The sequence below is a fragment of the Callionymus lyra genome, chromosome 14, assembly GCF_982586985.1.
Source record: "Callionymus lyra chromosome 14, fCalLyr1.hap1.1, whole genome shotgun sequence".
Taxonomy (NCBI): domain Eukaryota; kingdom Metazoa; phylum Chordata; class Actinopteri; order Syngnathiformes; family Callionymidae; genus Callionymus; species Callionymus lyra.
The window spans coordinates 20,830,216-20,855,175 of NC_141831.1; the positions used below are offsets into that span (position 1 = coordinate 20,830,216).

At 38.0% G+C, this 24,960-nt stretch overlaps 1 protein-coding gene across 5 annotated transcripts in view; it reads left to right on the forward strand.

The window, feature by feature from the left end:
* The window catches only part of rapgef6 (Rap guanine nucleotide exchange factor (GEF) 6), a 109,440-nt gene that overhangs the window by 12,510 nt on the left and 71,970 nt on the right, over nucleotides 1–24,960 (forward strand). For 4 of the 5 annotated variants that reach the window (XM_087807782.1, XM_087807784.1, XM_087807783.1 and 1 more), the window contains exons 2-4: nucleotides 11,329–11,399; nucleotides 12,095–12,151; nucleotides 15,279–15,362. In XM_087807782.1, the coding sequence (XP_087663908.1) occupies nucleotides 11,329–11,399; nucleotides 12,095–12,151; nucleotides 15,279–15,362 (212 nt within the window). Of the gene's footprint in view, nucleotides 1–11,328; nucleotides 11,400–12,094; nucleotides 12,152–15,278; nucleotides 15,363–18,565; nucleotides 18,709–24,960 lie in introns of those variants that run through there. The other variant, XM_087807786.1, reaches the window with a different exon arrangement.

Sequence of the window (24,960 nt, forward strand, 5' to 3'; positions counted from 1 at the left end):
CTTCACATCATAACATTTTATGGACGACTCACCTGGAGCGGGTGATGTGACCACCAAACTACTTTACAGCCGTAGGTGATAGACAGTGTTCTTTTATGAAGTACTGGGATTTTTTTTTTTTTTTAACTTGCCAGGAATATTAAAAGGGAAGTCTACACAACGAGATCCTTTCTCTTGTTTGGTAAACGAATGCACATGCAAAAAAAAATGCTATAACAGAATTTTTGGATATTGCAGGGGGCGCCAGAAACACTATTTTAAATTCTGCATATTGGGCCTTTAGGATGGATTATGTTTATCTTAATCAGCCGTCACAAGAACAAATTCTTACCAGAAAATCTCAGGTTGTCACCTGTAAATATAAACCCAACGTTTGCAAGAAAGTAGATTATGGAAGTCACTCACAAACTATAGAAATAAAATAGATTGTGTTTTGTATTGGAAAAAATGTAATGATCACATAGAATGGTATTTTATCGTGTGTGGTTGTTACAGGTAGATTTTAATGGTATGGGAAAGGGAACTGGTTTCTGACTAATGAATACAGTTGTGATGTCCATTAGTTTTGTTTAGAGTTTGGTAAAATGAACCAGTCTTTTATGAATATTACACTTTAAATCTCTGCCGAGTTTCGTCCGTTCTGATTCATCCAAACCTAGATGGAGATGGACAATCTCCAGGGTTCTCCTTGTGTGTTCTTTGTGTGAGTGAGCAGGATTTTGAAACGTCCAGACTTGACACACAATCTCACCTTTTGTGAATTCCTCAATGTGATCGTTGGTTCATGTTTAGTCCTCTAAATGTTGCCTTTGGAACGGGCCACATTTGACTGTATCCCCTTTAAAATGATTCCTGCTGTTCCTTCAGCCAACCAAAGGAAAGTAAGAGTCTCATTTCTTTTGTCTTGTTTGTGGTTGAATTCCATCAAAGTTTATACTGCTCAAATAAGAAGAACCTTCTGTTCTGTCTTCACCTGGTTTCAAGATGACTCAGAGGGCTGGAAAAAGAGGGGGATTAAACAAAAAAAATGTTACCCTCAACATGCTAGCAGCTCTAACACCCCCCTCCATGTCTCCCGCTCAGAAGTGTCGGTTACAGTGCAAGTACTGCAGAGGTTCTGCTTGTCTGGACGGATTGAGCGAGTGATCAGTTATCAGTCCTGGCCGCAGGACGGCACTCCTGTGGCTTTCAATGCATGTATGACGGACACATGTTAGAGTTACACTCATCATTATGTTACCTGACACCAGCTTTTTACTTGTGTGCTTCCTTTTAGTCAGTACTTCTACTGAACCACTGCTGCTTTGAATGCTCATAAAAGGATCATCCCCCAGCAAGTACTGTCAGACTTTTCTTTGTTGTTACCTTTGGTGGACAAAAACTGAAACTCTGGTTATTGCTCCTGATGATCAGGTTCCAGGGTTGAGTCAGTTCTTGGTTGACTTAGGTCAGTCTGTCAAAATGAGCCTGAGAAACCTGGGTGTTGTATTTGACAAATACATGTCTCTAGTTCAACACTGCAGAAAACTGACCAGAAGCTGTTTCCTTCAACTGAGAAAAATCTCTAAACTTAGGAAAACAATGTCACAACATGATCTGGAGCTTGTAATCCATGCGTTTGTTTCTTCTCGCCTGGACTATTGCAACAGTTTGTTTTCATGTCTTAACAAGAAGGAGCTGTCTCGCCTGCAGTTAATACAAAACTCTGCAGCGAGAATTCTGACCCGCTCTGGTAGAAGAACTCACAATTCTCTGATATTTAATCTCTTCACTGACTGTCAGTTTCTTTCAGGATCAATTTTTAAATGTCTTACTTTCAGAACTATTCATGGTCAGGCTCCTCCTTACATCAGTGATCTGATCCAGCCTTACACCCCAGCTCGGGCTCTGAGGTCTGTGGATCAGAATCTACTGATGGTTCCACGCACACGGTTCAGGACCAGAGGAGAGAAATCCTTCCAAGCTGTTGCTCCTAAGCTTTGGAACGATCTCCCTCTCCCTCTGAGTTTGATGATCTACTGACTCCTTCAAGAAACATCTTAAGATGTTTTTATTTGTTCAGGCTTTTCCTTGATTTTCTGGAACTCCTGTGTTGTTCTCATTGTTATCTTGACCTTTTAAGTATATATTTTATTGAATATTGATTTGATTTTCTTTGTGTTCTGAAGATGTTCTAGGTACAGTAAGAAAAATCTTAGCCCATTTCTTGAACAAAATAAGAAGAAAAAAATGTCTCTTTTTATAATTTAAAAAGTGACGGCCCACAACGTGAACCTTGTTCTTTGTACTTTCTAGAGTCACATTTTATTTTTTAATAACTGCTGTCAATTGTTTTGAAAACTTTCTCGGACATGACTTTAAAACTACTGGAATTCACCATATCCTCTCGTCCTCAGTCATCAGAGATCTTGCTAGATTTCATTTTTCCTTTAGCTGAGGAAGAGCACACACTTTAATTGAAATATAAACCAGAAAAATAAAATATATGAAAGCCAAAAATAAATCAATACAGTGCTATTGGATATTGATATATATACAGTATATATAAATTGGGGTGTATGTATATTTTCTCCAGCCACACTTTTAAGAATTTGGGGTTGAGCGTGAACTCCAACCAAGGCAGGCTTGTCCTGGTGGTCAGGTCAGGTAATGCTTCGTTGATTTTTCGTCTTTGTCTTGTTACTTGTCCTAGGTTGAGATTGTATGTGCAGGAGGTACCTGAAAACTCTTTAAGGGTTCCTTATGTAAAATAAGAAATGGTTGGGGGCTCAGGTTTAGGGTCTTTACGATATCAAAAATATGCTAAACCTCACGGCTCATGTTCTGCACAAGTGAAATATTAATTAACGTGGATGAAAGCGAAAATATGAGAGTCGGATCAAAGCAGAAGTCAGGCATACATTTTTGCAGGAATGTGTAAAAATGTCCAAAAGCGTGGCTGATAGAAGTGATCGCTCTTTGAAGTCGCTAATGAATTGATTCATGTAATCCTCCGCATCCATGTGCTGGAAATAAAGCTGCTCATTTGCAATAGGTACCATCGACTGTAACTGTGGTCGGGCAGGAAAAATTCAAGCGTCAGAGTTGTCGTAAAAGAGAAGTCTGCTTTCTTTATTCGCTGAGCTACGCTCTAATCTTGTATATAAGGTTTCATATTTTCCACGTCTGTGTGTGGCACTGTTATTCTGTGTGTGTGGCTGTTTGGATTGGCCACTGGTTTGGTGGCAGCTGCTTTGGCGCTTTCTGGGACACGAGCCAGCCCGGACAGAAGTGAAGACTTGTCACTTTTTAGCTTTTCTTTCGCTCCCTCTCACATCAGTTCTGGTTAGAAGCGGCTATTTTTACTCCAACAATGAAGATCAAAAATGTTTTCGCTCGTCTGTTGAGCGTCGTAACTCGTCAACCTTCTCTGAAGCCGAGACGAACGCACCTCAAAGAGAAGAAGTTGGTACCTTCTTCTCGCATCTATTCCTGGCGTTCTATTTTTATCAAAGGCCACACAGGTTTTTCTAATTTCATTTTTCAAGCGAGTCCGGCGGAAATTGTCTTTCTTTCTTCCTGCCTACGACTGACAACTCTCCCTCTCACTATTTCCATAACCCACTTCACCAGCAGCATCATGGATGTCGTCACTGAGGTTTTCGAGAACATAACCAAAAACGCCATGGCCGCGCTCCGTTTTTTTTTTTTTCTTCTTTCTTTTTGTGCTCGGAGGCCGTGCTTCAAATGAGGGAAGAAAGCAATCATTTTGTGGCTATTCGGAGGGTTTTTATTTCCCGCTGAACTCGTCCATGCCAGTTCACAACTGTAGAGAAAATTTGATGATGCAAAGAGTTAGTGTTTCCCACAGAGATTTTGGAGACACAAGGGGCAAGGAGTCTGAGAGGGAGAGATTGGTGTTGGGCATTATATCAATTCATATATAATTACTTCAGAATCCCAGCCAAAATCATCACAAACTGTTAAGTAAACGTATGTTTTTCTGTGAATTCTATTCAATGCCTGTCGTTAAATGTACCGTGGCCATTCCTACGTTTTTGAACGCATCACACTTGCAGTGTTAATCTGATGCATCCATCATGAACATTCAGTCCTGTCTTGTCCTGCTCACATGATGGTGGCTCGTTGACAGAAATATGTCTTTATAATCTTTGTTGACGACCATTATTGGGGTGGTGAAAAATCAGACTGTTGCTGTAGGTGGTCTCATCGATGTTTGGGGAACAATGGACCGAAATGTTTAATGTAGTTCAAATCACAGATTGAATAATATTTCTAGATATCTTGGGGTTTTTGGACCATTTTTAGTTTTGTTGTGGTGCGAAAAGATTCACCACATGTAGGTAGTTTTCACCGCCAGACCTTTTTTAGGTATCCTTCTTGAGTGGTACTAAAAAGGGAACCAACGCCTGTGACATGTCCATAAGTGACAGTGGTTTCAAAGAAACCTGAGTGGAATGGTTCTTAGGAACAAAGCTAATATTGTCTGTAGCAACCTCAAGGGAACGACAGCATAATCTTATGCGACAACATCTGTAATGGTCAATTCGTTTTCTGGTCGTCTCTGCTGTCCCCTTCTGTGCCGCTTCCATCCTTTCCTCAAATAAAAATTGTATTTTATTGTAATAAATGACCCCAACCTGAGCACATACGAAAAAAAATACTGGACATGGTGGTGGAAACGCACAACTTATTAGGAAAATTATTGTATTGGTTTCTACCTGAAAACAGATGCTAAACCTGTGTTTTTGAAGCTATTTTATTTCTAAAACAAAACAATGTCTAATGCTATAGTTGCGCAGTGAATGTGTTTAATCTGTAACAGACTTTCTGTGAACATTTACAGTCTCCTGGACTCCATGTATAAAAATAGATTTCCCGCCTGGTGAAACGATTGAGTGGATTTGGAACTAAGTGCTACAAGTGAATTCAAAACCTCCCAACTGATGCAGACTGAGATAAGAGCCGAGCAAATCCGGCATCATGGATCGTCTGTGATCCTGCAACACTATGATATCACTCCAGACTTGGTCGACCACCTCTTTAAACCATGAAGACTTTACAGGCATTATGGCGTGCTTCATGTTCGGCTTTCATTTGAGCTTTCAAACGTCTGCTAAGAGGATTACGCTGCTGTGTACATTGACTAACAACCAGAGTTTGATTCTGCTTTGACATGATTTGAAGCATCCCTGACCCGCAGCAAACCAGTTCCTTTATGTAATGGTAGTCGATTCAACAAGGCGACATTCATGCTCTCAACCGGTAATTTGAACTTGTCAAAACTTAAATGTATGCTTGCCTCATCTTTCCAATTATGGTATGTAACCTGTCAAGTATCACAGGTCCTCTCACTATGTGGATGTTCGAATATTTTCTTTCCAGTTTAGTATGTCGCAGAAACTGGCATTTTAAGAACTGCTTTTTGGACATTAATGGATGACAAAATAAAATTTTAGATCAGTGTTCATGCATTTATAAAAATGATTCAAAGCGGTAAAACCTCTACAAATTTCTAGGGTAACTTCTCCCAAAAACATTTTACTTGCATAACCCTGCTAAAAAAAATACCCAAAGCAGAATATAAAGAAAAGATATTGAATTGAAATAGCCACAATCGGCAGTTTTCTTTAACCTGCTCTTCTTTTGTAAAGCTGTGTTAATCTTTAGGGCTTAAAGCTTTGTTCAACAACTACTTTTCTTCCTACTTTCTTTTAGCTCTATATACATATATTTATACATTTATTTGTCTGCATGACTTGATAACATTATTTCAAATTATACGAAGAGCGTGAGACAATTATTATATAAATTGAAAGATTTGTACATTCCCTGTGCAGTATCTGCTTATATGATCAAATGAAACTTTTCAAGGCTCAATACTTGTTTTACATTAAAGTGTTTTGATTGTGATGTTCTACTAATACTAATACTAATATTTGGCTTCATAAAATCTTGTTCAAGCATTATGGGCTGTTAGTTAAGTGATTTAAACAAAACAGCTTTTTCCTACTCCACATTCAACTTCCTCGTGTGAATTTCTCAGTTTGATATCATCATTTGAAGTTAATTTTAGATCAAACCAGACTGTGCTATATTAGCATCTTTGTTTTCACACCAGCTCCCTGTGGACTCTCGTTCATCATATTCAATGTGACACAGACGGTGCGACAGCTCCAAAATAAAGGGACCTTTGAATGTTCGGCTGCTTTGTTTAGCGTTTCTTCACGTTCTTTGTTCCGATTTTCTTTATCGCAAAAACTCTTGCTGATGTAGGTGGTTAAGAAAGTATGTCTTCCTCATAAGTGTTCTTGAATGTAGTTTTTCACAAGGATGTGAAATGTACGTCGAAACTACAGCGACACTGCACCACAACTTCATAATAATGGCTTATGAGAGCATGAATGTTCCTGTAGGTGAATAAACGTATGTCTTGTTTCCGTCGTAAATATTCCATTGCTGTAGGCATAGTATGAGCTCACAGTCACGTCTGGCTCAATCGTGGGTGTCGTAAGTGATTGTGTAAAAACCAGCGTGACTGTAGTTGTATGAACAAACTCTTGGATCTTCTTCCTCCTCATTGTGACTCAATGTTGTTTCCTTTCAATTGTCATCATAAATAATATTGAATTAGGTTAATCATATGAATTTATGTTTTTCTTGTGAGGTTCATGAGGACATGAGGCTGTTTCTTTTTGTCAATTGCCCTGAAAAAGAGGTCATTGAAATCTATTCACACCTTTTAGTCGGCAAAATAAATCAGATTTCACTTTTTTTGGGACAGGAACTAGATAAATACATTTTGTTGATGTGTGTTGTGTTAGTTCTGGAACACAGCTGTCTTATCAAGATACATATCAATGTCATTTCAAAACCCTTTCGAAGGTTTTGATTGCATATATGGAATGAATATCACAATATTATTCTTTCAAGTGAGCAGCTTAGTGGTTTCCTTTTTCTTCTGTCACTGCTTTATCTCGATCCATCTGTTTGGCTTTGTTCTCACAAGGGTCACACGGTGGTGAACATGAGTCGACCACTGGCACTAAAAATACTCATGTCAACGCAGAAAAACTTTATTTTGAAGGATGTGGTTTTACTTTGAAAGCCGTATTCTCCCTCCCTCGTCTGTCCGTGTCTCGAACTGTAAAGTCACGTAGGCTGATCCTTCCATTCATTGTTGACTCGGTGGCTTTGTGAGTCTACAAAAAATGTAAATGTTATGCAGCCCACTGGTGAGCTAAGCTGTTTGTTTCCTCCGGCTTGAATCGAAGCGTTGTCTGTTCTCCCCACACTAACCTCTCTGTCAGACTTGTACATGCACTGTACATTCTACTGGACGTGGGTGTGTACTGGTGCGTCAATGAACCAGCTGGAGGCAGAAGTGGTTCTGCCCCGAAGGTCCAGAAGGTTACCTTATGAGCTACTGTTTTCACATCTTGAGATTACTTAATGCAATAAGCAACACTGTGTTCATCAGATTTAACGAAATCTGACTCATTTTTTTTTCTTTTTAGTCATGCTTTAGTTGCTACTGAAGGGATTATGTTGGTCATAAAAAGAAAAATTCAGTGGGTGGGACGACAACTTGTCTCTGCCACAACTTGTTTTAATATAGGTTGTGAATAGCTCACATACTGAAGGTGTCAAGGTGGTGATCAATCAGGTCAAAACGTAACAAATTGTACTAACTAATTTATAGTGTTTCATGAAAAATAACACACTAATATCGAACAAAGTCCCTCTGGTGCTGGATTACCTTAAACTGAACCCTGAATAGTTTTATTTCTCCCCTGTAAAGAAGGTAAATCTCTCCGCCAGCAGGGGGCAGCAGCACTACATCCACTCGTGTAGAAGACCAAACACACCCACAGAAGCACACAAGAGCGCATCAAACTCTGGGCAACGCTTGTAATCTTTGCAGATCAACTTGATTCGTCTCACTGACTGTTTATCAGAGCTGATTGGATTATAACTTTAGACTTTGTTATGCTCTATTTAAAGCCATTTGAGCAGTTTGTATTTGCTCAACAATCAAACTCCAGCACATTTTAAAAAGTAATCTTAAGTTTTGATCTTTGATCTCGCCTTATTTATGGTGTTGGACGTATTAGTTGTCCGGCCTGAGGCGAAGATGTCATGATCTCAGTCTCGGTTGTTACGTTCGCCTCCAGGGAGGATAGATGGAGGTCAATAAGTCACTTGGGATGTTTCTGAGGAAGGGTTGAACAAATGGCACAACACATGACCTGAACCGTGACCACATGAACAATGGTGGCTGCTTGATTGAAATACTGTTTTTACATTTTACAACAGACATTATGAACGCTAAATTATCCTATACCCAGTTAATTGTAGCAGTAAATGAACTTTCCTTTCATAATATAATGTATTTTTCTCCCCTGCGTGTCTTAACCATCTGGTGTCTCTAATCTTCCCTACAAACTTCTTCACATGAGCTCTGAAATACTAATTTCGGATCTAACATTTTTTCTTGTGTATATCTGTCTTTTTTACCCTTGAACATGCACAAAAGGCTGAATTTAAAACAGTTTGAAAAAACCTGACGAATACTGTGCAAAAGCTTTGTTTAAAAAATAAATAAATAGGTATTGCTACTCAGGATACAGAAATGTATCAAAGCACTTTATTTACAGTTACATGATATTTAGTCACATGACAAGTATTTATCCATTCTTTTTTTTGCTTCACCTTCAATATGTAATGTGCAAATGTCTGATGTTGTGCTTTCAGCACCTCTCATTGCAATTATAACAATGGGTTTATATCGTATATAGGTTTGATCCGACTGCAATTTTTTTTTCTCAAGCGATTTTTCAAACAAAAAAAGTCAAATATTTTTCAGCTATGTTCTGTAAGTATAATTTTGTGGGTTTGCTAATTTTGAATGTTTGTATTTTGGACCAAATAAACAAACAACAAATGACAACAAAATAAAAAGGAGGCTTTTTCAATTATCCTTCTGGTAACTACCAATTTGTCAGAACCAGTACCGTTATGGTATGCCTTATACAACAGGCCTCTCTACTGTCTTATGGAGCTTCCAGTTTTTGTATTGTTTGGTCTGCTGAGCTATAAATTCATGGTAAACTGCAAAAGTGTTTTTTTGTTTTATAAAGTAAAAAAACATGTTTTCTGCGATTTCTGCCTTGAAATTAGATAAAAACATTTGCTTAAAATGGCATTATGGTTTGCATGAATGCAGAAATCCTTAGTTTGTTTTTATTCTTAAAAAGACATGAACAACTTTTAGGAAATGTTTAAGAATGTAATTTTACCTCCTTATTTTCAAGAGGAAGCTTTTTAGCATTTATAAGTATAGATGGGTAGTGTAACATAATGGCACCAGTTCCGGCACGAATAGTACAAGTTTGACTGAAAAGAAAACACAGATTTCAATGGTTCATTGTCTTGAAAACATATTTATCTAAAATGTAATATTTAAAATTAAATTGTGATTTACAGCAACTATTCTCTCTTTTTACATTTAAAGAAACCTGGCAAGTCCCTCATGCTGAAGAAAAAGACGAATGTTGCCAACTAGTGGCCTGACTATTAATTGCAGCACACAAATGAATAAACGCTGTAAATGTTAATTGTAAATACATTTAAAAAAAACGAATGATTGTTTTCTATAAACAAACTATTGAAATATAAACCATGAAATAATTATGAATTAAAATTCCACTGCTATGAACCTGCAGACTGAGCCCACAGACGTCTGACTAGCATGTGGTCGTGCGACTCGTGCACGCTCAGCAGCGTGTCAGGGCTGCTTACAGACGCAATTCATCGTGCTGGCTAACCCAGTTAACTCTGCGAGGACCACTCCTGCTCTGTGATTACTTTCACTCCGCCTTGGGATGGAGGTTAAATACTGGCTTGATAAAGCAGCGAGCCAGGTCATGTGTGTTTTGTTGTGTTCTGTCACTCTTTGCTGTGTGTAAAATTGTACTTCAGTTTCCTCCCACGGTCCAAACGCATACAGATGTTGATTGGAAAAACTCTAAATTGTCCGTTTGTGTGTGATGGTTGTGTGTCTCTTTGTGACCTGCGGCAGGCTGGCTACCTGTTCAGGTGTGCTCTGTCTCTTGCCCCAAGTAGCTGGGAAATGTAAGGGAATCAGTGGTAAAAGATGAATAAAGATTCAGCTCATTATGTTCCTTGTTATTTTATTTTTGTCTCAGATATTGACAAAAGTATTGGTGACAAGCTAATTTTGTTTATGTCAATTGAAACGCATGTTTTGTATTTGAGGTTAAAGAAGATTTTTTATTTAACTAATAAACATTTGTTTCTTAATGTTATAATTATCAATATAAATTATATGAATCATTTTCTGTAAAAAATCTGTACAAGGTTGGGCTTCATTCTTTCCCATATTCATTCTTTCCATTTCCTTTTAAAAATTTAATCTGACTTTTATAAGTTATATTTTCTTTCAACACTTCCTTCATTTCATTTATTTTAGTTTTTAATCTTCAATAATAAAACAAAGGAAACATTTAAAAGAGCTTTATTCACTATAATTCTGTTTGATGACTGTTGAAACACTTTTTTTCTTCAGACTTTTATATCCAACTGCTGCGTTAAAGTTATTAATACTGGGATGAATATTAAATCAGCATCTGTTTACTTGAAGTGAGTTTTAATAAAGAGTCATTCAGTCCAGAATTATTACATAAGGAAAGCCATTAGAAACGACTAAATGTTGAGATTAGGACCTGATGGTTTTTTTCAAGAAACATCATCATGACTTTTGTTTCCCTGAAAAACACGTTGTAATTGCCATGTCACGATGAACGACGTACAACAACAGTCCTGGTCTGGATCATGTTAAAAACGCCCCCATGAACATGGAACGAGTCAACTTTGCCTTGAGACTCGTGCAGCTGCTGTGTTTGATTCCTCCAGCAGATGCTCGAATCCCTCCATCTCAGTCCACGCTCTGTCCGCCCCTTGATGTTTTGACAGCTGGCCCTGATAGAAAGCTATTTTGGGATGGCAGGGTGGATGCTTCTGCATGTGTCTCACTGCTGCTGCCTGCACACATAAGTGGTAGGCCTGCCTGTCTCGCTGATTTAAAAGTGTCAATTTGATAAGCAGTGTTTGGCGAAGTCCAAGTGGCTGCTGTCAAAGTGCCGCTCGAGATGTGAATCACACACACTGACTTGTGGCACTCTGGCCGCCGAGTGCAATGTCTTGATGTTTTAAATACTGCAAAGACTGTGCAAGGTGTGCAGGAGGTGTTTATGGAATTATCAGATTATCTGCTAATAAACTTCCTGGTTTCTCTGTCCTCTGCAGGACTTGCACACCATCTACTGCCACCTGTATCACATGGATGTCCTGTCTCACCTCAGGGAACACCAGCTGAGGTAAACCCTTTTTTAAGGTCCTATTGCGAGTGTCGCCAGTGGGTCATATGTGTTCCTTTGACTCGATTCTTGTTAGGTATTGAATATAAAAAAGTTTCATAATGTTTTTCCATTTTCATTTATTTTTCTATTTATGGCTACTTTAAATTTGTATATAACTTGATTTGACTTTTTGGTATTTCAAGACCTAAAAAATAAAGATATATATATTTATTTCGCACTGTACATAATTTAAATGATGTATTAATTCATGTTTTTTAACATTATTTTCAAAGCCCACTAGATGGATTTCTCTCTATTCCTTTGAATTATTATTATTTCACCTCATAACTTTATAAACTGAGAGCGCCACCTACTGAGCTCTGAAAGATAAAACACATCACTATTCAGAGTTATGAATAATGGTACTGTTACATGAGAATTAACTGGCGTAAAACTTGTTTGTTGTTTTTAAATTTGATCATTCCTGTCATTTTATAAAGTTGTTATGTAAAGGCCATTTTCTTGTGTCTTTTTTTTGTTTGTTTTGCTTTAAGCCCCTTTATGCAGTCACTGTATCTAATGATGCGCCTTTAGTAAATGATTTGCTTTATTAATATTTACTGTTCTCTGAATGTTTTACCTTCCTTTGCCTAAATAAAAATGCATCTCATTTCATGCATTACTTTCTTTGAATTGTTTGTTTTTTCTGACAGGTCAATGTGTACTTCAGCCAGATACGAGAGACACGAGGCCAACCACATCCTCTTCTAGTAAGTACAAGTTAATATTCGTCCAGGAAGTGCATGTAATCTGCATGTCTAGCAGACGCTTGGGTGACAAGCTGATGGCTTGGAGGTGATATTAAAAGAGAGGAAATAAGAGAAGAGCACAGGAGGACAAACACAAGTAGCTAATATGTTCCAGCCAAAAAGGAGGAAATGATAGCAAAGCCAGGAGGGAGGGAAGATGAGAAATCGGATAAGGAATTTGAAGAAGGGTAGGAAAAAACAACAGATGATGAGATGTGGAGGAAGTGTGAGAGTCAGAGGGAGGACAGAGATGGATAAGAGAGACGAGCCTCTCCTCCTGCTGATGTATCCTCCCATTCATCTGGGCTGATTCCTCACCATTAGGCATATGCAGCGATCGCTTTAGCCTTTCACATTTCATTAGTTTGACCACGACGTTGTCATTTATTTGTCACACGATAAATGTTATATGCTAATGAAAGTTGTTTGTCTTCATCACATGACATTGGTGACACTGTTATAGCTAGCTTTGACCTTCTGCTTTGGGGTGTCCAAACTTTTTGAAGGGGTTAACATTCCTCACCGGATCATTTTTTAATATCCCAGCACTATATCTCCTATATAGTTCCCTGAGTGTGGCCTGGGTCTTTTTTACTGGGAAGCATCCGAAGGATATGCCCAGGCTACCTCATCTGACCCCTTCAATGTTGTATTTCAGATCCTTTATTCAGAGCTTGTGGATGGGTTTGTCTTTCCCTGTATTTCCAAGAGGTACATTAGCTACAGAAGCTAGCTCTAGACTGGACCGACTTTAGTGTCATCTCTAGAAGGGAACGTACCTAAGCTTATGCCCGAGGTTTAGAGGTTCTTGCTTTATTTATTCAGACTCCTCTTGATGCAAAATGTTGGCTGTAGACCCAGGCTGGGCTGATTTCTACCATGAAGTTTCCACTGCTAGAGACGCCTTGCAGTGGCCGTTTGGTCTTTTGGGGGTGAATTCAGTTGTATGATAGGGTCGTTCTGAGACTCGATTAAATTCAATTTTATTTAAAGTGTCTTATCATAACAAAGTTATCTCAAGACACTTTACAGTTGAAGTAAGACTATAGTTGATTAAGGGAAAACGGATCCCATTGCAGTGAGCTATGGCGAGGAAAAACTTAATTTTAGAAGGCAGAAACCTCAAGCGGAACCTGACTCATTGTTGACGGCCTCCCGCTTTGACCGGCTGGGAGGAAGGATGGGGAGGGTAGACAGATGGATAAGGAGAAGAGTGAGGGAGGATATAGTGAGAAAAAAGGAGAGTATGGGAGAGTCCATGGAGGTGCTGGAGAGAACTCGGGATCTGATGACGTGGTGAAGATCCTGGATCAGCAGCAGACTCCTGTGTTGTTCTTGGTGTTATCTTGACCTTTTAAGTATATATTTTATTGGGTATTGTTTTGTTTTTATTTTTTTTAAGCACTTTGTGACCCTGGTCTGGAAAAGCGCTCTACAAATATAACCTACTTACTCTATGTTTATATAATCTATATACTGAAATACCTTTTGTGGCATTTGAAATGGAAAACTACTTTACAGTCAAGTCCTGTGTCCCCTTCGCACATCCAAATGTTAACAGTAGGATTGAGAAAGCTCTCACCACCATAAACCGTGACAGATCCTGCAAATGATTTGTAGAACCAGATGTGATTTTGAAAAACACTATGAAACTGTGATCAGTTTCATTGATGTGTTTTTCACTGTTTTGAGTGATTTTGCTAACATATATTGTACATGCATAATCAAATAACCTCTTTGGCCGAGGTAAAAACATGTTTAGAAAAACATTTATTTTCATATTTATTCAGTAGTAATAGTTTTTTTGGTCCTATCTAGAGGTGATTTAAGTAGCTAGTGTTTCCATCATACTGCATTAACATATCAGTCACCTCAAAAAAAGCTCCTGATATTTAAATGAAGCACAGATTCGGCATACAGAACTCTGCAAAAAAACATATTTTCTCTGATATAAATGGAAGGTCACCTCAGATGAAATATGCTTCTTGTGGATTTCTCCATTCATCAGTAGGCTCGTGATAATGGACTTACGCTGACGGATCGCGATGGGACGTCGTGCCCTTCAGTGACAAAATCCTTTCATTGAAATTCAAACTCATTCTCTAGATTCAAGAGTCTTAATTGTCATTATACAGCATTCAAAATGCAAGATGATCACATTTCTTTAATGCTTACGGAATTAAATAAGGACACAAAATACAAAGATAAGAGGCGGAGTATGAAGTTACATTTAAAGGATGGCTAGGTGAATTAGTCCTAACAGTTCTGTGTAAGAAACTGTCCCCGAGTCTTGAAGTGTATATTTGGATACTCTGTACTCAAGTCACTATCATACACACACAAAGATCAACATAAGCGCCTCTGTTGCGAGTTGAATGCTGCACAAAAGCAGTGTTTAAAGGCCACTGTGCGGGGTGTAATTGGTATAAATGGCTTCATCAACATTTCCTGTTGGCGCAACAAAGACTTCATTCAAATGTTTGGAGATCTTCTAAGTGCTCAGGTTCACAAGGTCGCGTGGTAATGAATAGATCGGTGTGTTCTGAACTCTTAAAGGCGCGTGTTCGTGCGGCAAGGTTTTTCAGCAAATGCTCCCGGAGACCACAGGATCATGCCTGCTTTGCATCCACACATGTGCTTTTTTGACAAGAGCTAGCAACATGAGATGCATGCGACTTTTAGCTAGTTAGAGCTACAGCAATATGAATGGCTGCTTTTGACTGTGATGCTGTCGAATTTTTTTGGGGGGGGTTGTCTATTTTTACATCCAATGATGAATACAATCACAAAGGGAATACTTGTATCTGAAATGTAACAAACGAACTGCAAACAAATATTTGCATCTTTCTCTCATTGCAACACTCTATCCAGTCAGTAAATGTCAAATGTAAGACAGAATTTAAATAAAAACGCCACAATGTTGTGTAATGACTACATTTTTTTCAATCTATTGTTTTTGTGTATGTGGTTAAAACTGTTTTACGAATTAGTTTTATCATTTTACAAAGACAACCATTGCCATTCTGTTCTTGTTCTCTCACGCATTCCCTGTCTAACATCAGCCTCTTTTCTTTTTTCTTTGCTGCAGCCCAGACAGCGTCGCTACCTGCTGGTACATCTTGCTCTCCGGGTCTGTCTTCGTGAAGGAGCACATGTACCTCGCAAGATGCTGGTATGTAACAGTGCAGTTCACACGCATTCCCACAGCAAAGGGAACAATGGTTGTAAGGGTGAGAAGGGTGAGAAGGGAAGGTGTCGACACAGGATGGTGGCGCTGATGCTGCAGATACAAACTGTCAGAAAAACATGTCAGGTGCAGACGTCTGAAATCTTCATTCAATTATTGCTTGTCAAAACCAGGATTTTTGTTATGTTTTAACAATGATATTTTAAATAGAAAACATTCTAATTGTATTGTTTATTTATATGTCTGTTTCAAGTACATCCTTTGTAGCCAGTTGTTTCTTTTTTCTACTTTAAAACTAATTTGGGAAAAAGGATTTTCCATAGATTATATTCACATGTGGGGCCCGACAAATGGTTATTAGGATTACGTAGATTCATGTTTAATGTGGTGAACTATAATGGATGCTATGATTCAAGGACCCTGAGATAAGAAACAGAGATTAAACCCGAGTAAAACTGATGATGAAGAAAAGAGTGTTGGGTGAAGAAGGACAAACATTGAGAAAATTAAAAAGACTGTATTGCAGACGTTTAATTTAGTTCACTCCATCATATTAAATTCTTGTGTGATTGAGTTTGACATACTGAGAATATCTTGAGCAAACATGTGTATAATTAAATAATATTCAATGAAATATACATTCTATTATATATCCTTCGCAATTACATTTGTGGAATTATTTTAAAAAAATGGCTTCATTTCCGTTTTGGTCTTAGGGCCCCTCACAACAGTGCCAGTATATACTGTTACTGTGCTCATTTACTGAATTGATATGGATGTAATGGTGTGAATAGAAGGGCAGCAGAAGATTCTTGGAACAAGGTTTTCCTATTGAATGCTTTCTTACAAAACTGTCTCTTCATAACCAGCTACCCATGAGAGATAAGATGAGAACACACCATGTAGAAACCAAACATTTCCTGTCAGTAGGAAATCATCCGTGCAAATGTGATTTGACAAGAGGAAGGCAGTAATGAGTGCATGCTCGACCCCCAAACCCTTAACCTAATTAATTTTCCTCTGAGGAAATTCAATTTTGACCCCTACTCATCTGCCTAATCTTCCTCGGAGGCCCTGGATACAACTTTGAATTAAATCATGAACATTACCTGCTCTTCTGCTCGGCGATACAAACATTTATGCCGTTGTTGTGTTGAGGAGTCAAGATGCATATTTCTGTTCAGTCGTGATCTAATCACAGATTTCCACCGAAATGCAATGACATTAACAACTGCCACTTCCTCCCATGTTTCTGGTGATACACGTTACTGACGGTGTCTATCTACTGCTACAATTAAAGTGAAAGAGCCAAAGAAACGAGTCAGACAACGGAAAACTGTTTTTAATCCTGTTAAATTAAAAGACCCGAGTTTTCCTTCATCCTCAGACCAAAAAACGGACTCAACAGATACTCACACCTGTTCAAACACTGGCAATGATTTTAATGGACACGCCTCTTGGACTCTCGCTCGAGGTCTACCTTTGGTTTCACGTGGATTTCCATTGTGTTGTTGTAGTTGTACTAGAATGGCTTCAAAATAAAGGGACATTGTTTCCTTTCTTTCACTGTTTTCCAGCAAACCTGTTCAATCCATGCTTTCCATTATATCGGCAGATACTTTATTACTTCAGTATCACAATTCTGTGAGAAGGATATACTATCTTGTGATATATTGTGATACTGTAGGAACAAGGGTTTTAGTATTGTCTGAGTACTTGACTCTGGTGTGGCAGAATTTATAGACCATATGACTCTTGATGAAGTTGAAACTGCTTTCATTTGTTTGTTATTAATTAATCCTTTAGGACCTAATGACGGTTGCCATCTAGTGGCCGTAGGCTAAATTACAACTCAAAAATGAACAAATGCCATGAATATGTGCGTGTTGATTGGAAATAATCTTTTGGAAAAATATAGATACTGTGCTGTCTCGATACAACATTAAAAATCGCAATGTATCGATATTTTGTAACACCCTTAGTTTGAAGTCATCATTTTTTTGTGTTGATCATTTTGGCATCTGGATTGAGGAAGTTTTCCCTTTACTCTCTTCTTCTTCACTCATCGACTTTCATTTGAATCTTTTCTGTTTTGATATTTCTTTTTGAAAATTTGCAGTATAAACTAGGAATAAGCCTATTAACGATAACGCTTAAACACTGTAATCTAGTCTTTAATGCAGTAACTATTGTTACCAATTTTAATCTCTTATAAAAAAAAAGTCAACTGACAGAATTTGGCCCAGGTCTCTGACTTTTGCACACATTCTTAACCCTTGTGTTATCTTAGGGTCAAGGTAACCCGAAGGCCCAAAAACAAATGTTTTTGTGGTATACCTTGGGTCACCTTCCACATTTTATACAGTGGCTGTTGAAAAGGGCCATCAAGCAAAAATAAAGGAGTAAAAAGTATAAAATCCAGTAATAAATCCACACTTTATATGCTAGAATGATTATTTTTTCAGAGTTTATATACATTTTATTTATTTTAAAACGTTTTTTATATTAACCTAAATATTTTGAAGGAGCTATAAATCCTTACAAAAATGACAAAAGTCCTAAAAGAAAAACTTTCAAAGTTAATATTTAGAGACTAGTAATGATCTTTGACCTCATGAGGGCGTCATAAATTCAGTCAAAGGGCCGCATTTGGCCCCTGGGCCAGGTCTACTATTGGTTATACTAGTTTCCAAACATATCTGTCTTTGGTTAATCATCAATCCTAATAAAGGTTTTTTAAATTTAGTTAGAGATCTAAGAGTCTACAGAACTAGTTGATCAGTCAGTGATTGATTCACGTATCAATAACCTCAGGGCAGCTCCCACTGTGGTCCGTGTGTGAGTGTAGGTCAGTTGATAACAAAGTTCCGGGCGGGAGACGGCTGGACCGAGAGGGGGATGGGGGGTGGTCGGGTGAGGAAGGGGGGGGTTACAGCGGGAGGGGTGTGCACGCGTATTTACTTGTGTGTCGGTGTGATTCAGCAGCAGGGGGTCCTGGAGGAAAAAAAAAGGGTCCTGGCAAAAGCTAACAGTGTGTCCATGTGTGGGTGTGTGTAGCTCATTTCCTGCCCGGTTGTGCTTCTGGGCTGCTTGCTCAGGAACACATGGCCAGCCACTGTTCCGCCAGGATTTCAACATTCCACACACACTCACACCTCTGTGGAGCCGAGCGGGAGGGACGCTCACTCTCTCCGAACACAAACTTCTGAAGTGTTCCCGAGGAACTTTGGAACACTTTTGGACGACGGCCATCAGGATTTTATCCTTTCACTTTTCCTTCTGGATAATATGCTGGATAAACGGAGGATTACAAACACCCCTGGAACTCCGGGTTTGTGAACTCTTTTAGAGTGTATGTTTTCTTTCAAAATTCCCTCTCTGATTCACTCGGCATTCCTTAAGCCGGAGTTTCCTGCCGGCTATCGTTTAACCGACTGCCTTGCCAGGAATCCCCCCTGTGACACTGTGGCGGGACAACTACGTGTTAGGGTGTCATTACATCTGTATTATAGTCAAGTTATTTTGTCGTATGTTTGTTTCCAGCTGGAAATCTCTCAACGTTTTTTTAGAAAGTTTTGGTGTTTAAAAATAATCTATCTGTTAAGGAATAGGAAGTTAAAGTGGCATCTGTCTGGTGGTTTTCTAGAGTGTTGATGGTTGAATTGCCCCCGATTTACTTCTATTGTTTACTAGGTGAATAGTAATGTGACTGAAAGACCTGCTTTGTCATTCACCGGCTTCTGTCGGCGACTGAATGTGTCACTGGTCGTCTGTTTTTTAGTGTCCGAATGTTCAATCTGCCGGACCAGGAAAGTTAGTCTAACAAACCTCAAAATGAAGTAAGCAGCAGGAACATGAGAGGATCATATGTCTGTCGCAGTGATTTTACATTTTCTTTAAAGGATTGTTGCCATGGAAACAATGTTGCCTCGTTCACAACGACTGAACATGCTATTTATGTCGGAGTCTCTTTCAATTCTGGTGTTTTCTCAGTTTGCTTAATGGATATTTGGATCAAAATAGAGTCAAACCTTAGTTTAGAAAACATAATTCTTTTGTCAAAACTGATGTTTTTTTGGTGTTCTGAGTTCATATTGTGGGTCCCCCCCCACTCACCCCTTTACTTTAGGTTTCAAGTGCTCCGTACTTTACAACCCAGTATAGTCACCCCACTCATAGTGGATAGACTGATACTTTTGATTATTACAATGTAAGTACCACTGATAATAGAATCAACTTCCTGATGAGTGTTATTTATTAATGAAAGTGCCAATAATAGACGCTTTAAAACGTGACACTTTGTTATCGTTTAGGGAATGTTGTTGCTGTTGTCACGCTTCTTTTCCCGCATTCTGCTTTGATGTTATTTTTTAAGGAGGGAGTCTTGTTTGACTTAATTTAATTTCCCTTGTGGTGTTTTTCATCAAAAGCTTGGTGTATTTGCTGATGTAAACAAATTGGTGGAATGATTAAGTAGGTCAAATTATTTGATTATTTGAGAGAAAATGATGTTTTAATTCGGGATTTGATTTTGAATCCTATTAATCAAATGTTTTATATAAAGATGTTATCAAATTAACTTTTTGTAAAATCCATTGTTTGTGTTTTGATCTTCTTGTGATGAGTTGTCGATGGAAAAACACATCCTGAAGTGGACGTTGATTTGTCTGGTTTATATAGAACTGATGTTTTATTTAATTTCATTTGAAATTGACAGGCATTTTTCACCCCTGCTCTTGGAAACTAAAGTTCTTTTTTCAATGAAATAAAAATAAAACACTTTAGAAAACCTTTATTATATCATTTTGAGCAGTCACAATAATGAATTTAAATTAAAAAGCCTTGGTGAGATTAAAAGAGATGTATTGCATCTGTCAATCACAGTTAATAATTAATTAATATCTCTTTTTTTAATCCATTCAAATGATAAATGGTAGTTTCAGGTACCTGCTGTTGTTGCTTTTTGTTTGATACTAACCAACTTTTTGTTCTCAAGTGCTTTATCTCAAATATAGTTGTGGTTACTGTCTAGAAAAGTCCGACCAGCTGTGCTGCAAGTTCTTTTGTACGAGTGCAACAATTGACTCACCAGGGTTGCATCTCGTCACCGTGTCAAATGGATTCAACAATTTTGTTTAAAAAAAATGTGAGCTGGTCCAGCTTGTGAAGCCGAGCTCCAAACTTCATTCTCCCTAAAGGAAGGGTTTGATGTGATTACTGATGACTCGCAACACTCGTCATTTAAGCAGAAGGGTTTCACTCACATCAGCGCTTCTGTCAGAGTTTGTGTGTGTGTGTGGCATCGCTTTTGTCGCCGGCTGTCATTGTTTATAGCCCGTGGCGCTGCAGCTGTCACTGGACCGGGGCTGAACCTGTTTCTATCCGCTGCCAACAACTTGTTTCTTCTGGAAAAAAAGCAAACCGGAGAGAAGTCGTCACCTGCTTTGATCCACCACAGCGACAGGTGGTGGGAATAGTGTCGTATCCTTCTATTGTTGAAGCTGACAAGATGATCATTCAATTATATTATGCCCTTAATTTACACACAAAGAAGAATTTGACGGTACATTTTTCAAGTATTATCAACCACATCTAATGACCTGAGTGGCCTGCGGTCTTAAATTTGACACATCTTGCAGATTAAAAATGTAGTTGTTGGTGTATAAATGTTGGGGAGAAAGTCATTCTCAAAATTTGCATGAATCATAAAAGACAAACGAGTTAGTTGAAAGAAAAACATTAATTATTTTACTTTTAATAGTTAAACAAAGTTGGTTATGAACTGACTCTTCAAGATATTGACACATTAATGGAGATACAAATTACTTCTTGTATGTTTTACTTTTTTACAATTTTAATAATTCATATAACAAATATTTTAGTTTATTTTTAACCAGTTAACAAGGATGTTTTCAAGATCAGTTTAAGGCATCTAGATAAATAAACATGATGACTAAGCTGTTTTGAGAAATTCCACTGTTCTGAATTCCTTTCTTGGTTTTAAAGAGACGTCTGCTTCACACATGGACACACAACGTGGCCAAAGATGAAATCGCTAGAATGAAAAGAATTAAGAAATAAATCATCTGTCTATATCACGGTTACCCAAACTTTTTGCATCCTGGAAACCTGTTTTAAAAAACTAAAACATTAACTGCAAAATATCTTGCAATAATACTGAATCAGCAGGAACTTTGTTTCTCTGAAACAAGATGGTCCCAATTAATTACTAGTTGACTTATTTATATGTATATATCTTTTTTTCGACCGAAACAAGTGCTTAACTCAAGAATCGCAAGATAAAGTATATTTTTTTTGCCCAAAATAAACCTTTCAGACAGTTATAATAATCAATACAACATTTCAATTCCTCACAGACTGACATGTTTTTTTTACATTTATTTCCCACATCGTCCGCACAATATTGCCTCCACTCTCCATTCCTATTGTCTTTACGTAACAACTTCAATAGAGATTTGTGGTTTCGGTGCTTGTTTTGTTGCTTCTTTGTCCACCAACTGAAAGCTCATGGACACAATCGCACACACATGGCTTTTTTTTTTGGTGAATCCCATTTAAGTGCTTTTGTTCTGGTTTCAATAGTGAATTGTATTTACTCTCCTTGTCCCACGCTGAGACACACACACTCATGCACGCACACACACACACCAGCATAGCAAGGAGACAGAGTTGGCAGACCCAGAGTTGTGCTGACAGCGACCGTGCTTCTCGCCTCAGTGAAGTGTGGAGAGACCTGTCAAGAGTCACTCCGACCTCACACACTTTCCCATCGAATCACTCCTCGCCGTATTCTCCGTGTTCCTATAATGACGTACAGAAGAAGTTGTTGTTGTGATCACTCTTTTTTTTTTTTGTATGCTAAAGAGCCCGTCGGTGTGTTTGCATGAAAGCTGAAAGTAGATTTCTTTTTTTTTCAAGTGAAAGAATTAGCCGAGTGGAACTTGCTGACAACGGAGCTCAAGCATGTCTCCTCCATTGATGACAGATGGCGCCACGTGTCGCCTCGAGCAGTTAATCTTGTACACGGACCTAAACATGACCACATCAGGAAGAAACAACAATATATGACAACTTACTTTTATGCTATATGGTGTGTGTTTATCAGCAGATTTCCTGAGAAGACTTGATTTAGCCTGTTTATTATCTGTTAATTACAACTCTCTCCTCAATATTATATATATATTTTGAATAATATTATATAGTAGTTACATTACAAGTACACAAAATAATATGATATGTCACTTCATAATAAATGGCGGGCTGGCCTCCCTTTTACTAAAAAAGTAACAGAAATAGAAAAAAAAACTACAAATAACTCTGCAGCTTCCAAGTGTTTATCTGCATAAGAGATTCATTAAGAAAAATAGTAAAACATAAAAACTTCAACTTCACTAAGTTTTATTTTTATGTCATAGAATTTGATTACTTGGTGTGAAGGGTATTTTAAGTATTACTGTAAAATGTTTTTCAGGGTAGAAAAGCATCCTACCCTAAATACAATGAGCCAGCTTTAACAATTGTACATTTAAATTTTTAGTTAGGAAACATTTTCTTTTATCGACTTTTTCAAGTAATATTTTTTCCCCCTTTAGTTCCAGTCACTAAAAAGTCCCAGTAATCATGTTTAAAGAAAACACACAAACTGTGACCAAAAATGTGTTTTTTAAATTAAAAAACAAAACGAAAAGGGACGTTGGTATATATCTATATTTTCCTAATTTTTAATTCATATTTTTTTAACATGGGAAATTAAAGCAATTTGGCTCTTTGAGCCAGTACCATTACGATACAGCGTATCGGTAGAAATGCCTCTCATTATTTACAAGTGAAATTTCCTTTTATCCAAAGGTATAACATACTTGAACACTGCTGAACTTAATCTAAAGAGTGAGAAGTGTTTTTATCGGAACTTGTTCTTGTGACCTTCAACCCCTTCTTATCTTTTCTTCATGAGATACCGGATGATTGCTGGGAACAGGCCCTTCGTCGCTCAAACATTGAAGAAGAGCCGCAAAGTAGTCAATGTTGCAGAGACGGCAGCTTTCACTGACGACGTCGGTGTATCTCGAGTGGGATTGACTTTTGTTCATGTGTTTTGATCATTAATCTGTCTGGAAGATATTCAGAGTCTAGTCAGAAACTTAACCTCACACTTCAAACCATGTGTGCCAACCAGTGAACAATATACAGGTCAGGTTTCTAAAGTTCTCAACTGTTTTGGTTACATGGACAAACAATAACCAATCGTATAGCTCGGGTTTTATCCGATACCGATGCCAAAATGATGATGAATTTAACGGTGCTTAAATAGGGTATTTATAGTAGTGTATTATGGTACAGGGTATCGGTTACTATGGACAACCATGGTGTGGTCAGTCATTTTACTAGAGGAGGTATCCAGCCTTTAAAAACATGTCCTGTGTCTGAGTGATAATGTTTTGTCTGCCATTATAAGTCGGTGAAAACACCATTTTTGTTGAAAAGAAGATTTTCAGTTTTTTCTGTATATAATGCTGTTTTGTATTCATGAGCCATCTCTTCCTCTTGGGTTCGCAAGACCACATACAGGCCAGGTGTAGTTTTTCAAAATAATACTTTTGAATGGAAAAGCAGAAGATAGGATCGTCAGAATGTTCAGGCACACAGCCTAAATTGTGATACTTGAACACAGACTTTTTCACAATGGCTAAAAAAGACACATCAGGGGAAAATGTATAACCTGAGGTTTAGAAAGTACTTCAGTTTTTTCGGAGGAAAAAAACCCCAATAGACTAGAATAATGGTTAACAATGTCCTTGGATTCACCCAAGAAATGCCATTTATGACCAGCATTAGTGTCGTCACTCCTTACACGTTCGGGAAATGATTTACTTTCCTGTCGAAAATGCCTAAATTTCAACAACCTTAATGGCGTCGCTGAAAGAATCTGCAGAGCTGTGTCGGCATGAAGCGCATGCCCTGGGGTGAACTTGTGACTGTGAGCTTGTGGATCTGCCAAAGAGTTTCTCTCTGGTGTGTGACATCCGAAAGACGCATAAATCAAATCACGGCTAATTTGGCTGTAATTCAGCAGCACAGAGTTCAATTTGATTCAATTGCTGTTTTTCAGCCGTCGTGAATGCAGCTATCGCTTCAGTTTGAATAAACGCACTGCAGCACGGATTTGATTTCATGTCTCCTCGCTGTTAGATGAGGTATAAATTCTTATAAACTCGCTTGTTTTGACTGAAATGGTTAAGAGCCGTCAGCATATTGAGTGCAGTATCTTAAAGGACAGATGGCTTTACGAGTGTTTGCTTGTCGTGTGTTCGTGTCTTGGACGACTTTCGCATTTTGGTCCCCAGATAAACACAATTATGTATGAAAAGAAGTGTAAATTAAAAGAAATGGCTACTTTCAGTTATGGCACAATAAAAAAAACTCAATTTTCATTAAAAAAAAAAGTTATGTGACGTTTAAATGTTTTTATTTACTTTCATTAAGCTGCGTTTTCAGATATTTCAATTGTGATATACAAGTGTCTCGCAAAAAATGACGTTTGCAATAACTATATCGAGACCAT